The 13,607-nt window shown below is 43.5% G+C and overlaps 1 protein-coding gene across 1 annotated transcript in view; it reads left to right on the top strand.

The window, feature by feature from the left end:
- Positions 1-13,607, top strand: part of LOC115573544 (adhesion G protein-coupled receptor F5-like) — a 71,038-nt gene that overhangs the window by 15,775 nt on the left and 41,656 nt on the right. The window contains exons 8-15 of the mRNA XM_030404354.1: positions 10,227-10,379; positions 10,840-11,004; positions 11,304-11,447; positions 11,541-11,711; positions 11,819-11,845; positions 11,991-12,143; positions 12,534-12,704; positions 12,986-13,027. Coding sequence (XP_030260214.1) covers positions 10,227-10,379; positions 10,840-11,004; positions 11,304-11,447; positions 11,541-11,711; positions 11,819-11,845; positions 11,991-12,143; positions 12,534-12,704; positions 12,986-13,027 — 1,026 coding nt within the window. The remainder of the gene's footprint in view (positions 1-10,226; positions 10,380-10,839; positions 11,005-11,303; positions 11,448-11,540; positions 11,712-11,818; positions 11,846-11,990; positions 12,144-12,533; positions 12,705-12,985; positions 13,028-13,607) is intronic.

A 13,607-nucleotide genomic window follows, 5' to 3' on the forward strand; every position in this document is an offset into this window, starting at 1 on the left:
CATCCGTAAGTGTCCTGGATTGCTGCTCTCTGTTCTGGAGGAACTTCATCTGTGTCAGACTCATCAGCTTGATACTTTCTTTTTCTCATTTTTGGGGTCGTAGATCGCCTCACATTCTCCCGTATTCTGCTATTGCTTGACTACAAAGTGATACCCTGGCCTGATCACATCTCCCTCTATCACATCCTGCAGGGATTTGGGATATTTTGCAACCAGCAACTTCAGTAGAGTGTCTTTTGCTTACACGATAACTTTTGTGCATCATCTCACACAACACAATCCGGACCATCTCTCTTCTCATTTGTTGACTTAGTTGTTTATCTCTTTCCAATGACTGCATCAGTTCTTCTAGGAATTTATCCCACAGGATCATGAATGTATTCACCCATTCTACATAAGGGCTTTGGCAGCTGTTGGAAGATGTTGAGGCTGAGCTTCTGGGTGAAATTGACTGCAGGGATGTGGGAGGTCCTGGTGAGGCACCAACGGATGAGCTGCTGGTTTCAGGACACACAAAGAGTCATCGAGAACACAAATGTGAATGCTTCTGTAATTTCGATGGATATTTTATGCATACTACTTTGGCCATTGGATGCATCTAACCCTAACCCTTTACTGCTTGCTGTCTTATTGTGGTATTGTTTTTATTGTGTTGCATGCATTCTGTATATGTGCTTCTGCTTTGCATGCTGTGGTGTGATGTGTCTTGCGTCTTGAATGATGTTTTCTAAATTGATGTTATATACGCTATTTTGTCATGTTTGTTAACTGCTGTGCATGTTTTGTAGATTGCCCTGGCTAGTAATTTTGTAATTTTAATCTTATTTTTTATATATTCTGTTTTGTTTTTAGGGTGACTTTAACATCTGTCTAGGGACTACAGATGAAAAATAGCCTCTTGGCTAATTCTGGCGCATTTACATTAATGTTATGAATGTGCACTGTCCCTGTTTTCAAATAAACTAAATTTCAAATTTCACTGCAATACTTGACATACATCCTCGCTTTCAAGCAGCAAGGAGTTTTTGGGCTTGAAATGGCCTCAAGGCTGACACCATAACAGCTTTCTCAAAAAACTGAAATTCATCATATGTCTCCACCCAGAGGGACTGTAAGTGCTCTTCTAGAATAGCTTTCGTCACCTCTGGAAGGTCAGGCAAGACCTCAGTGATGGCGGTGTGTAGAAATGTTGGCTCAAAGTCAGTCATTTCTGGAATCAAAGAATCGGCAGTTCTCAACACTACAAATTGAATAAAATGAATGAAAAAAAGTCATTCGATATTTAGTCAAGTAACAGTGAACATATATAGAGATAAGAGGAATCTCTACTTTGAGCATAAAGTGTGAGTGAGGATTCACACTTTTTTAATTTTATATGTTTAAAAAAGGAAAAACTGCTGTCATTTTCATATTTTCTCCACCACAGTGGCCAATAGCATGTTTATTTTTGACATCACACTGTGGTTCAGTGGAATGAATTGCTGCCCATTAGCATTGTATGATTGGCATGGATATTGCAACTATGTATTTTGTTTTGTTACAGAGTACATATGGTATTCAGAATGAGAATGATAGTCATCTTTATGTATATCCATCACAAAATACACAGCTGCATCATTTTGAATTAAAAATATTTGAGGTTCCCAAAACTCTAACCCTTTTTTTAAACAAGGAAATGCCTTTTTTTATGATGTACCTTTGTATTGTATGTCTGTGGAAACCCTAGTATTGTGTTCCGAGTCTCATACTGCATGTTTTATAGTGTCACTGTAAAGGTTGGGGCAAAAAGTATAACTGTCTTTGACTTGCAGAATCTGACAGCATTCAGGACCAGCTGAAAGATAGGCCTGAAACATCTGATGCCTTTCAGATAAAGTTATGCAGATGTTTTTACATTTTTTCAAATGCCTGGAACATCTCTTTCAGTAGCTGTGTTTACTTTCGAAATGCATTGTCCAAAACCTGATCAAGGGGAACAAACTTCAAAATCAGTGCTGGATAGTGCCTCAAGAAATTATGTTTCGGTTTTATTGGAGTGTCAGGAAATATACACTTTCCTGAATACAAATATTATTCGGTTATAACATCAAGGTAGATTACCTGAGGCAATGAAATCTTTTGGGCAAATCATATCAACAATATCTTTAAGTTGGAGAGTTAACTGCCACACTTCATCTTCTGGATTTTCAACCTTGTAACCACTTTATATAGGCAACAACCTTAAGAAGTTCCAATTTTGAATGGCTTGACCCGAAAGCTTGGACATCTCAGACTTGACGCAACATGGCTTTGTGAGAGCATCAGAACTTTTGTACTTACATTGCTTGGTGCGCTGGTTTGAAAGTGAATATGTAAACCATTTATTTTTCTTGATGAAATACTTAAAATAAAGTGCAACATCATAGGACAAGACACCCTCAAATAGGTCATGGCCTAAACAAGGTGGAAGATGAGGCTGGCAAACATGAAAAGCTAGCTAGCATTGTAAACCTAGATTACCTTCATGCCTTTGTTATCATGACACTGTCTTCAGCTTCTAGCTCACCAATAGTAGAATCGTAACTTTCAGGGGTGCGCTGTGGACGACACACATTTGGATCATTACCCTGAAACCATTTTGCGTGATTTCAAATAAGCTGCAAAAGTAGTGAGAATGATTACATTTTTCAGTTAACCCACCAATGATCTGGGAACCCAAATTATCACCTGCAATACAATACAGAGCCCCTTTGACTGTTTATCCATTCACAGTTACTCCCTCATTTCAACAAGAATTAAGTGGTAGGGGCAAGAGGTGTATTAAGGAGCCTCAGAGCCAGGATTATGCTCAGGAGTTTGTAGTGTTAAAAGGAGAGAAGATGTAGGACTTCTAGTGGGTGGACACAATTATGCTCTAATTGAAGCTTATCTGGCGAAGTTTCAGGAGCAGGACAACACCTCAACAGCGCAAACTTCCGATATTCCTATAAATAACCACATGACCCTCTCCTCTTCTTCGCTCTCGTATTCTGCGGCTCTCGTATTCCGCCAGAAACGAGATCACGCGACATTGCCTCGAGCACATCCAAACTTTTGTACGAGCAACATCAGCCTCTACTTACCTCATCATGGACTTCGTATCACTACCTCATCTTAAAAAATCACCGACTGGACAGTAGCCACTCTCCAGAAAACTTTAAAAGACAAAGGAATTCTGTTTCACCGAACGTCATCACTCCACTCTAGAGGGAGCGCCCAGATGGATTTCAGGACCCTCCAACTCCCATCAGGATTTTCATCATCGGCACAAGCAGCCTACAACATCAAGGGCAAACGTCATGGCGCCCACTGCCATCCAGTTCCAGCCATCACAACAGCCAATCTTTGCGTGGGCTCATGGCACCGGGATGCCAGCGCCCTCTACTTCCTGTTTCCAGCAACCACAGCAGATTGCTTCAACCGGGGCTCATGGCACTGGAATGCCAGCGCCCTCTACTTCCTGTTCCCAGCAACCACAGCAGATTGCTTCAACCGGGGAGCTCATGGCACCGGGATGCCAGCACTCTCTGCTTCCTGTTTCCAGCAACCACAGCAGCTCGCTTCAACCGGGGCGGCTGGCACCGGGATGCAAGCACCCTATGCTGCCTATTTCCAGCAACCACAGCAGCCCACTTCAACCGGGGCTCCTGGCAACCACAGCAGCTTGCTGTAGCCGGGGCTCCTAGCACGGGGATGCCAGTGCCCTCTGCTGCCTATTTCCAGCAACCACAGCAGCTCGCTTCAACCGGGGCTCCTGGCACTGGGTTGCGAGCGCCCTACGCCGGGATGCAGGGATCTTCTATCTCCCAGCTCCATCAGTCCCGGCAGCCATGTCGGCTGGGGTCGTCGGCACCGGGATGCCAGCACTCGTTCTTTCCCCTCAGCAGGCAACCACTAATTTCACTTTATCCACAGCTAACCACACTGAGCCACACCAAAACCGAACGAGAGCTTCAGCCGTCTCTCGCCTGTCATCGGCAGCTCCACCAGCACCCATACCTCCAAAACAGGTGTCATCTGCCCCTTCTGTTATCTTTCCTGTAACCAACAGCGTAGATAAGAAAGGCAGGCCCGTCATGCACCAAGGACGTCGTTCGATTTGCAACAACTTCAACAGTACCGGATGCACCATGTCCCAGTGCTGCTTCCTCCACGTCTGCTCCTTCTGCGGTGGGGGCCACGCTGCCCTGCATGCCTACACAACCTACCCTGCTGAAGCTAAGTTAAGGAAGGTTTCGTGATCCGACCAATCGCCCGTTCTCCGCTTCCTAACTTCCGCATCGGCCCCCTCGGTATGGCAACCAGGAAATACTCCGGACAGAAGCGCATCATCATTGGTCTTTCAGCACCCGACGGCAGTAACATCCCCAGCAACAATAGCTTGATCCCGAGTGAGGACTTCTCCCTTCACTACGCCACCATCAACCATGCCATCGCCCTTATCAAACTCGCCGGAAAAGGGTTGTGACTGCTCAAAAAACAGACATCACCAGTGCTTTCAAAGTCCTCCCTATTCACCCAGACTTTCGGCATTTCTTCAGTGTTTGCTGGCCTGGTGCATATTACTTCGCCGTGAGGCTCACCTTTGGTTGCAAAACAGCTTGAAACTCTTCGACACCCTATCTGAAGCCCTCTGCTGGATCCTGTCTAACAACCATGGGATTCCATTCCTCGTCCATCTCTTGGACGATTTCTCATCATTTCCCCCACTCATCGCCACCCGCTTCCGGCCTGGTTACCCTGACTTCAGTCTTCTCTAACCTCGGGTTTCCATTGTCCGCAGAGAAAACAGAGGGCCCCTCCACATCCCTCGAGTTTCTCTGAGTCACTCTTGACACAAACAAATTTCAGGCTTCACTCCCGGTCGGAAAGCTCAACTGAATCAGCCTTCTGACCTCCAATTTCCTCTGTGCCCCGTGCTGCAGCAAACGTCAACTTCTGTCCCTTCTGGGCCACCTCAACTCGCCTTACGAATCATCCCCCAAGGTCGAGCCTTTATCTCTCACCTACTATCCAGCACTTCTTCCGTCCCATCACTTGTGACTTCCATCTCCCTGGATAGCTCGAGCCGTGCCGAAATCCGTCCGTGACTCATACATCTCACCAATTGGAACGGAATCACTTCTTTTGTGACAACCAACCGACTCACCCGCACGACATCCATCTGTACATCGATGCTGCTCCTTCTGCCAGTTTTGGGGGTTTTTTACAATGGAAGACGGTTTGCAGCAGAATGGCCCACGGAGCTCGCAAATGAATGCCAGAAGTTCAGAAGCTTGGCACCTCAAGCAGATACCTTCCCAACGCCAGTTCCTCCATATTCAGCACCGACATTCAACTCATAAATTCTGCACTAATACCCCTGATAGGCAACTTCCAGAGCTCCATCATAAACAGCCTATCAACCCTCTCTTCCTACTGGACAGCTTGGAAAAGCTTCCATTACTCCATGACCAATTTGACATAACCTTTCCGTCGTCGATCTCATCACCTTGACTTCTTTCATTACTTACGCCCATTCCATCATGGCAATTAAAACACACACCATCAAAGCTTACCTTAGCGGTATCAGCTTCTTTTCCAAGCCAATAACCGGCAGTTCGATAACTTCCCTTTTAAAGGACTCCTACGTCAAGAGCCAGCTAAAAGCCCTCGCCGTCTTCCTCTTACTGCCGACTTGCTGTTAATCTGCCTCCACACCATCTGTTCTGGGTATGGCACTCCTCAAGTTGCCTGAACCCTGGAAGCCATGTTCTTGCTTGTTTTTTCCGGTTTCCTCAGATGCTCCGAATTCAACACCCAACCATTCACTTCAACTCAAGCTGCCATGCATACATTTCAGACTTGTCTTGCATTTCAGAAGACACCATGGTATTCTATTTAAAGTGAACCAAAAGCAATCGATCTGGTCCGCCTACACCCGTCTTCTTCTCCAAGGTCCAATCACCACTGAATCCTTTCGAAACCCTTGCTAATTTCTTGCAATTCCGCAAATCTCGGAGCACAACAATGACGGATCCTCCCTTCATCTCCGAATCCGGACGAGTGGCTACTCAAATCTGGTTCCACAATCACTTTCGCCATGTGCTCTCGTTGTCTGGTGTTTTACCTGTTAACTACTCTGGACACTCCTTCAGGATTGAAGCTGCCACTTCAGCCTCCCGTAATGGCGTCCCAGAACACTTCATACGACTCATGGGCCGCTGGTCCTCCCAAAGGTATCACCGCTACATCCATTCAGATCTCAAAGATCTCAGATCCGCACAATCTCATCTCAAGTGATTGGAGGTTTTTGGGGTTCTGTCGCTGCCCGGGTGCGGCGGCGGATTCCCTACAGAGCTTCCCCACAACGCACTCGAAGAACGTGAAGAACCAACGTTTTGTTTTCTTTTTCTTTCCCACCCCAAGAATGCGAAGAACCAACGTTTTGTTTTCTTTTTCTTTCCCACCCCATTTCTCTCTCCCTGTTTCTTTTTTTCTTTCCTCTCCTTCGTAGGACCATGAGGGGGTCCATTGCTGCCCGGGTGCAGCAGCAGATTCTATACAGAGCTTCCCCACAACGCACTCGAAGAACGTGAAGAACCAACGTTTTGTTTTCTTTTTCTTTCAAAATAAATCGTTTAAACACATCTTGTTGAAAGTGTGGTCCTTGCTAGTGAAACAAAAGATAATGTTGCTCCAGATCTACTGAATGTGTTTGTGGATGTTTATGCAGCCCCCAAGTAATGAAAAATTTAATTGTCATTTTAAAAATACTTTGCATAGCAAAACACAGGCTCACACAAAATGTCAATAAAAAACAAATGTATAAATTAATATATGGAAAAGTTAAACACAAATAAAGAGGTTTACATTACACATGCAGCAAACACATCCTCATACATACGTAAATGTCTGTATTGGCTGGTCATTCACCGTACCAGCAACTGGCAAACCGAAATCAATCAATCAATCAATCAATCAATCAAAGCTTTATTGTCATTTTGTTGTACCAACAAAGTAATACAACAAAAATGAGATTACGTTTCTCCAGGATCAATGACAGAAGAAACAATAAATAACACACAATATATAGATATAATAATTTTAACTATGACTAAGCTATGACTAAGGGCTTGTGAAGTGCAGTAGTGCACATACTCCAGATCAGCAGTTCATCAGTCTAACAGCTTGTGGAAGGAAGCTGTTGATAAGTCTGTTAGTTCAACCTTTATGACTCCAGAGCCGTTTTCCTGATGGCAGCAGTTCAAAGAATGTGTGGAGAGGGTGGGAGGTGTCCCTGATGATGTTCAGTGCTCTTCTCCTGCGGCTTTGGAAGAGTTCTTGGACAGAGGGGAGGGAAACTCCGATGACCCTCTCAGCTCCTCTAACTATTCTCTGCAGGGCTTTTTTGTCTGACATTCTGCAGCTGGAGTACCATGTTGAGATACAATATGTCAGAACACTCTCCACCACACCACTGTCGAAGGTCCTGAGGATGCTGGTGGGGAGAGAGACTTGTTTCAGCTTCCTCAAGAAATACAGTCTCTGCTGGGCCCATTTTGTGATCCCTGAGGTGTTTTTATTACAGCTTAGGTCCTGCGAGATCTGCACTCCGAGGCACTTTCTCCACCTTCTCCACTGTGCGGCCACTAGCCCTTTTTAGATAGAAAAGGCGGCACAGTTGCTCCAAGGTAAGGACGGCAACCTCCGCCCACCTCACGCAGGGGCCGGCACATTGCCGCCTCTTATTTAGATAGCAGGCGAGGCGGAAATAAGTGTACCCTCTGAGGCGGAAAATCGGCGGACCAAAACAGACCCCCAATTTGCCGCCCTCTGTCTAAAACCGCGGACCGAGCCGCTGAGAGGAGCGTGCTTGAGCTGTGACCTCCGGAAGTTGATAATCATCTCCTTAGTTTTGTCCTCATTGAGCACCAGATTATTTTCACTGCACCAACCCTCTAGGTGTTTAACTTCTTCTTTGTACATTGATTCATCATTTCTATGTGTTGAATGGTGCTCTGAATTTTTGATTGTTTATTTGATGATGGGCAAAATATAATTTGTGCTTTAATGTGTGATGGTTAAGCCACCTGCGTGTGGGCGTGTTTAATAAAAAGGAGTTGCAGCGTGAGTGCCACGAGAAGCAACAGAGCGTCTCTCTCGTCTACTTCCCTTTTTTCCTCCAAGTTCGGTGCTATATATCGGGTTCGCAACGGGTAGCCGCTGTGACCTGCCGCTCTGCCAACACTATGAATGAGTAGCACCACTGTGGTGTCATCTGTGAACTTGATGATCTGTTTCCGCTTGTGTCTGGATGCACAGTCATGTGTTAGCAGTGTAAACAACAATGGACTGCGTACACAGCCTTGAGGAGATCCAGTGCTCAGCGTGATGGAGTTGGAAGTGTTATTTCTGACGTGGACAGATTGAGGTCTCTCCGTCAGAAAGTCCTGGATCCAGAGACATGTGGCAGTGTTCGGGCTGAGTAGGAGGAGTTTCTCCATTAGTTTCTGGGGGATGATGGTATTGAATGCTGAGCTGAAATCAATGTACAGGATTCTGGCATAGGTGTCTTTCTGGTCCAGATAAGTGATGACTGAGTGCAAAGTGGTGGATATTGCATCATCTGTGGAGTGGTTGGGACAGTAAGCAAACTGATATGGGTCATGTGATGCAGGGAGGCTGGCTGTGATGTGTGGTTTGACAAGCCGCTCAAAACACTTAATCACAATTGGTGTCAGTGAGATGGGGCGGTAGTTGTTCAGACAGGATACAACTGATTTCTTTGCTACTGGTGGTGCTATAGTGGATATTTTGAAGTATCTGTGGACGATTGCCTGACTGAGGGAGATGTTGAAGATGTCAGTCAGGACATCTGCTAGCTCACCAGCGCAGGTTCTGAGCACACATCCTGGGATGTTGTCCGGGCCTCCCGCTTTCCGTGGATTGACCCTGGTTAAGGTCCTGCGTGTGTCAGCTACCTTGATGGTGAGGGCTGGCCCCGATAGATGGTGGAGAGGGAACAGCCCTACCTCTGGTTGTTGGGTTTGGTGCTTTTGTGCAAAGAAGTTGTTGAGCCTGTCTAGAAGGGAAGCATCATCGTCGCTGACCCCCTGTCTGGACTTGTAATCCGTCAGTGCTTGGACTCCATGCCATATCTGCCTGATGTTTCCTGTGTCACAGAAGTGTCCCTGGATTTTCTCCGCATAGGTGCCTTTCACAGTCTTGATTCCCTTCGAGAGCGCAGACCCGACTGAGCGGAGAGCAGTCATATCTCCCACCCTAAAGGCTGCATCTCGGGCTGTCAGCAGCGAGCGCACCTCTGTAGTCATCCAGGGTTTGCGGTTGCCACATGCATTGAAAGTCTTAATTACAGTGTCATCCTCTGTGCACTTTGCAATGTAGCTGGTTACCACCTAAGCATACTCTTCAATATCTGATCCCCCTGAGAGGCTGCTGTCCTAAAAACCTCCCAGTCGGTGTGCATAAAACAGTCCTGAAGTGCTGATTCTGCCCCCTCAGGCCAGGTCCAGATTTGTTTTTTCGTGTGCCTGCTGCGCTTCAGTAGTGGTTTGTAAGCAGGCACCAGCATAACAGATAGTTGATCAGAGCGGCCGAGGTGGGGGCGTTGCCTTGTATGCATTTAGGGAGTTTACAAGGTCCAGCATGTTCTCTCCTCTGGTTTGAAAGCCAGCAACTTCGTGCCGCCATCACCACACGCTTACAGTTTGTTACAGTTTGTTTAAGGAATAAAATTACATTGTGAAATTTAGAAAAAAACATTGTGGTTTTAGTTAAAAACTTAAGTTACCAATGTACGTTGGTTATGTCTGTTACTTAAGTTACTTTTTGTTCATGATGTCACTTATCCACATTGGTAGCTTAATTTTATTTCCTCCTTTTGCTGCTACGGTAATTTCTATGCCCCTAGAGGTCACTGACTAACAAAACAATATAGGTTGTAATAAGATGCTTTCACACTTGACCTATATGGTTGTTTTCCTGATGACAGTGGGCTCAAACAGCCCAGGTTGCCCAATTAACCAGTCACTATTGAACTCAAAAAGGCCTGATCCTTCACTGGCTTACCACCCTGCGCTCTACCAAGAATTTAACCTAGTTTCCTGTAAAATGAAATACATTTTTGACAGACTTAATATTTCAATAAATAATTTTGTCTGTATTCACTGCGTTAAGCAGTAAATCATGTTGTGTTTTTCCTATAGAGTTGGTAACCGAGGATGAGTACACAGTGGATGTGGAGTTGAATTTTACAGACGTCAAGACAGAGGACTACCTCAGGAGCCTCCTGAACAATCTCAGCTTTTCTGTGGCCTTGGGTCCCACTATGAATGTCACAAACATTGACATTACCACAGGTAAGAATGGTGCTTCCTCTGGTCTAAATATCATAAAAAATACCATAATGCTCATATTACCAATCATGGCAAAGGGCTTGAGGTGCAGTCAAATGTGCTGTGCTGTCTTTCCCCACAGTTGGATCAGACTGGATTAGATTTTTAATGGAAGTGATTAATTCAATTATTTCTATTCCTGTTTACTTTTTGTATTACTTTGCTATAATGATACTGCTGGAAGTGAAACACAGTTCTTCATTTTTCTCTCTCATGTTGTTCTCATTGGTTCTGGCACAAAGTCCAGAGACTGTAGAGACAAAACTCAGCTGCCTTGGCAATGACTGATTTAGTAATTGTGTTTCATTTAACTCAACCAAGCTGAATTAAATATCTAATAAGCTCTGAATGTATTAAACTACAGAACACATTTTTCAACACCTTCAATCAATATTTACTGTCTTTGTTCTTATGTGTTTTTCAGTGTGTTATCTAAATGGAACTGACTTCCAGTGCAGATGTGAGGATCAGTTTGTTTGGTCATATAGAGACTGTATTACATACGGAGCCTGTGATGAGAACACTGATGAAGTGTGTGGGTGTATCAACAGTATTCCACCAGATCGTCAATACTGCAAGCCAAAGAAAGGTGATTTATTGAAGTATTATTATAATAATATTATAACACTTTTTGAATAGCATCTTGCTATTTTTATTCTTTGTGGGAAAAAGTGTTGTAATAAATGGCTTCTTTCTTGTTTTTTTTAGAAGAATTATCTTTCTAATTCTTTTTGTTTAACAATATTTTGTTTTTTCCATACATCCATTGGTTTACATTAAATGAATGTCTCATGATCATAGGAAAGCTGTATTATTCAAATGAGTGTAATTGAATGTGTCAGCAAAGGTGTCAACAAAAATATGTCTAATAACATTCTTTTACAACAGTTCCTCCAGTTGTTTATGAATACCAGATTTTCATTGAGGTAACCACTACAGATGCAGATCAACTGGAAAACACGCTGCAAAACATAATTTTCCCTGTCCAAATCAGCCCTCAAGTAAACATCTCAGATACTGATATAACTACAGGTAAGAACAAATAGCTGAGGCTTCAGTGGGTATAATTCATTGTAATCTTTTTACCTTTTTATGAGAGAACATGTGTTATTGTTTTTTTTTAAGTGTGTAGCCAAGACAGCACTGATTTCCAGTGCCGCTGTGAGGATGACTACCTTTGGCCTTGTAACAAGTGTGCCACCTATGGGAAATGTGACGGTGACACGTATAACACATGTGGCTGCATTAAGGCTATTCCCACAGATGGACAGTATTGTCAGTCAATCCAACATCAAAGTGAGCGCTGTGGTCACACACACACTGAACCCAATTTTAATACCCAAATTCATGTTTTTTGAACATTCACTCTGATTTCTCTTGTTTTTCTCTTTGTTTCTATTCAGACTTTTCAGTGTGTTCGCCATCAACAGGTAAAGCTAAAAAGATGCTGCAAGCTTTCATACAAAAAAAACACATAAACAAGAATCTTATTAACCTATGATTCATCTGATTTCTTCCCCACTTATCTCTTGACATGATAATGCATTTTCTTTTAATTTTTCTCCCTCCCTACAGCTCCTCCGGTTATTCATGAATACATCCTTTCTGTTGAGTTGAACATCTCAGATGTTACAGTAATAAATCAACTGAGGACCATTCTGAGCAACATCAGTTACCCCATCAGCATCAACCACCGCATACAAATCTTTGATGTCAACATTTCAACAGGTACAAAAAACTAAACTGAGTCTATCCTGTTTAACTGTAAACAGGAACAGTTTAAATATACTGAGTCACCAGAAAAAAATTAATTAATTAAAAAAATGAAAAATTTCATTGCAGGGGTGATATATTTTTTCATAGGCCAATCCTGAAGATTGCATCGCCATATTTCCCTAAACAACTAAATACTGGTCTTTTTGATTGGTTTGGATTATTCCTGACAAAAGTTTGATGACATTATCGCCACAAAAAAGTATATTGTGTTTTCAGCATATAATTTGAAATGTTGAATATTTGGAGCTATAACATTTGGATCTGGTGTTTTTCATTACTAAAACAAAAAAACTAAAATGTTTTTTGAGTGAACATGTATTCTTCATATGTTTTCATCTCCAGTTTGCTCTCCGAGCAGTGTTGGTTTCCAATGCAGATGTGAGGATCATTATCGTTGGTCATGTGATCAGTGTTTCCTGTATGGATCCTGTGACAACATTACTGATGACACATGTGGATGCATCAATGCCATTCCTCCTGTTGGACAACACTGCCAGTCTGCTGATCAGCACAGTAAGATGTTTTTCAGCATCTATTTGTACGATAATGTAGGCCCTTGTTAACCTGCCCTTTGCCATGGCACTATCATGGTGGGAAGGCCAAATAACATTCACTTTTTACATATTTTTTTTTTTACAATTTACTACAAATACTACAATTTTGCAAACAGTCTCACATTGTGCATGGATTATAGTATCCGTAGGGGTCTGGAATAAATGAAAGGTAATTTTAACGAGGGAGCAAAATCATCCTTTTAAATCAAAATTAACATCATGTCTCCTTGTCCTCATCAGACTTCACAGCTTGTCCTATAACATCACCTCCATCTCCAACAAGTAAGGCTGAGGACAATATTTACCCAATGAATAAGGGTGTCACGATTTCGATTTTAAATCGACACACCTCCCGGTTGTGTGCATTTTTTTTCAATGAATATACATATACGTACGTGTGTATTGTTGTAGTCTTATCTGTCATACACTGTAACAAGAGATTACGGGGCACGTAGTGCCACTGAGAGGAGAGCTGTGACCCCGCGTCAGATCGGCTCATGCAGGTTTAGTTTTCAGACAACAGACGTGGGAGGAAGAGAGTCGGGAAGAGGGTTAGCAAAACTAATTTCTCAGCTTCGCATCAGGGTTTATTTATAAATGTGGTTAAAATATAACCTAGCTTGAAAGTTGGCTATATCGCTGTCTCTGCTGCTGTTAGTTTAGCATGTACTGAATCCACCGGCATCTGATTGGCTGTAGGACAAAAGCCCCTCTCCTCTGATTGGCTGTGGGATCAGTCGATCTCAGATCAGCACCCGCCTTTTGCACCATAGACTGAATGCACAGATAGTTTTGCACTACATATCTCAGTGGAGAGGCGCGATTTGTGATTTGTAGTTGAAGGAAACAGAATCTGTGACTC

The sequence above is a fragment of the Sparus aurata genome, chromosome 22 (assembly GCF_900880675.1).
Source record: "Sparus aurata chromosome 22, fSpaAur1.1, whole genome shotgun sequence".
NCBI lineage: Eukaryota > Metazoa > Chordata > Actinopteri > Spariformes > Sparidae > Sparus > Sparus aurata.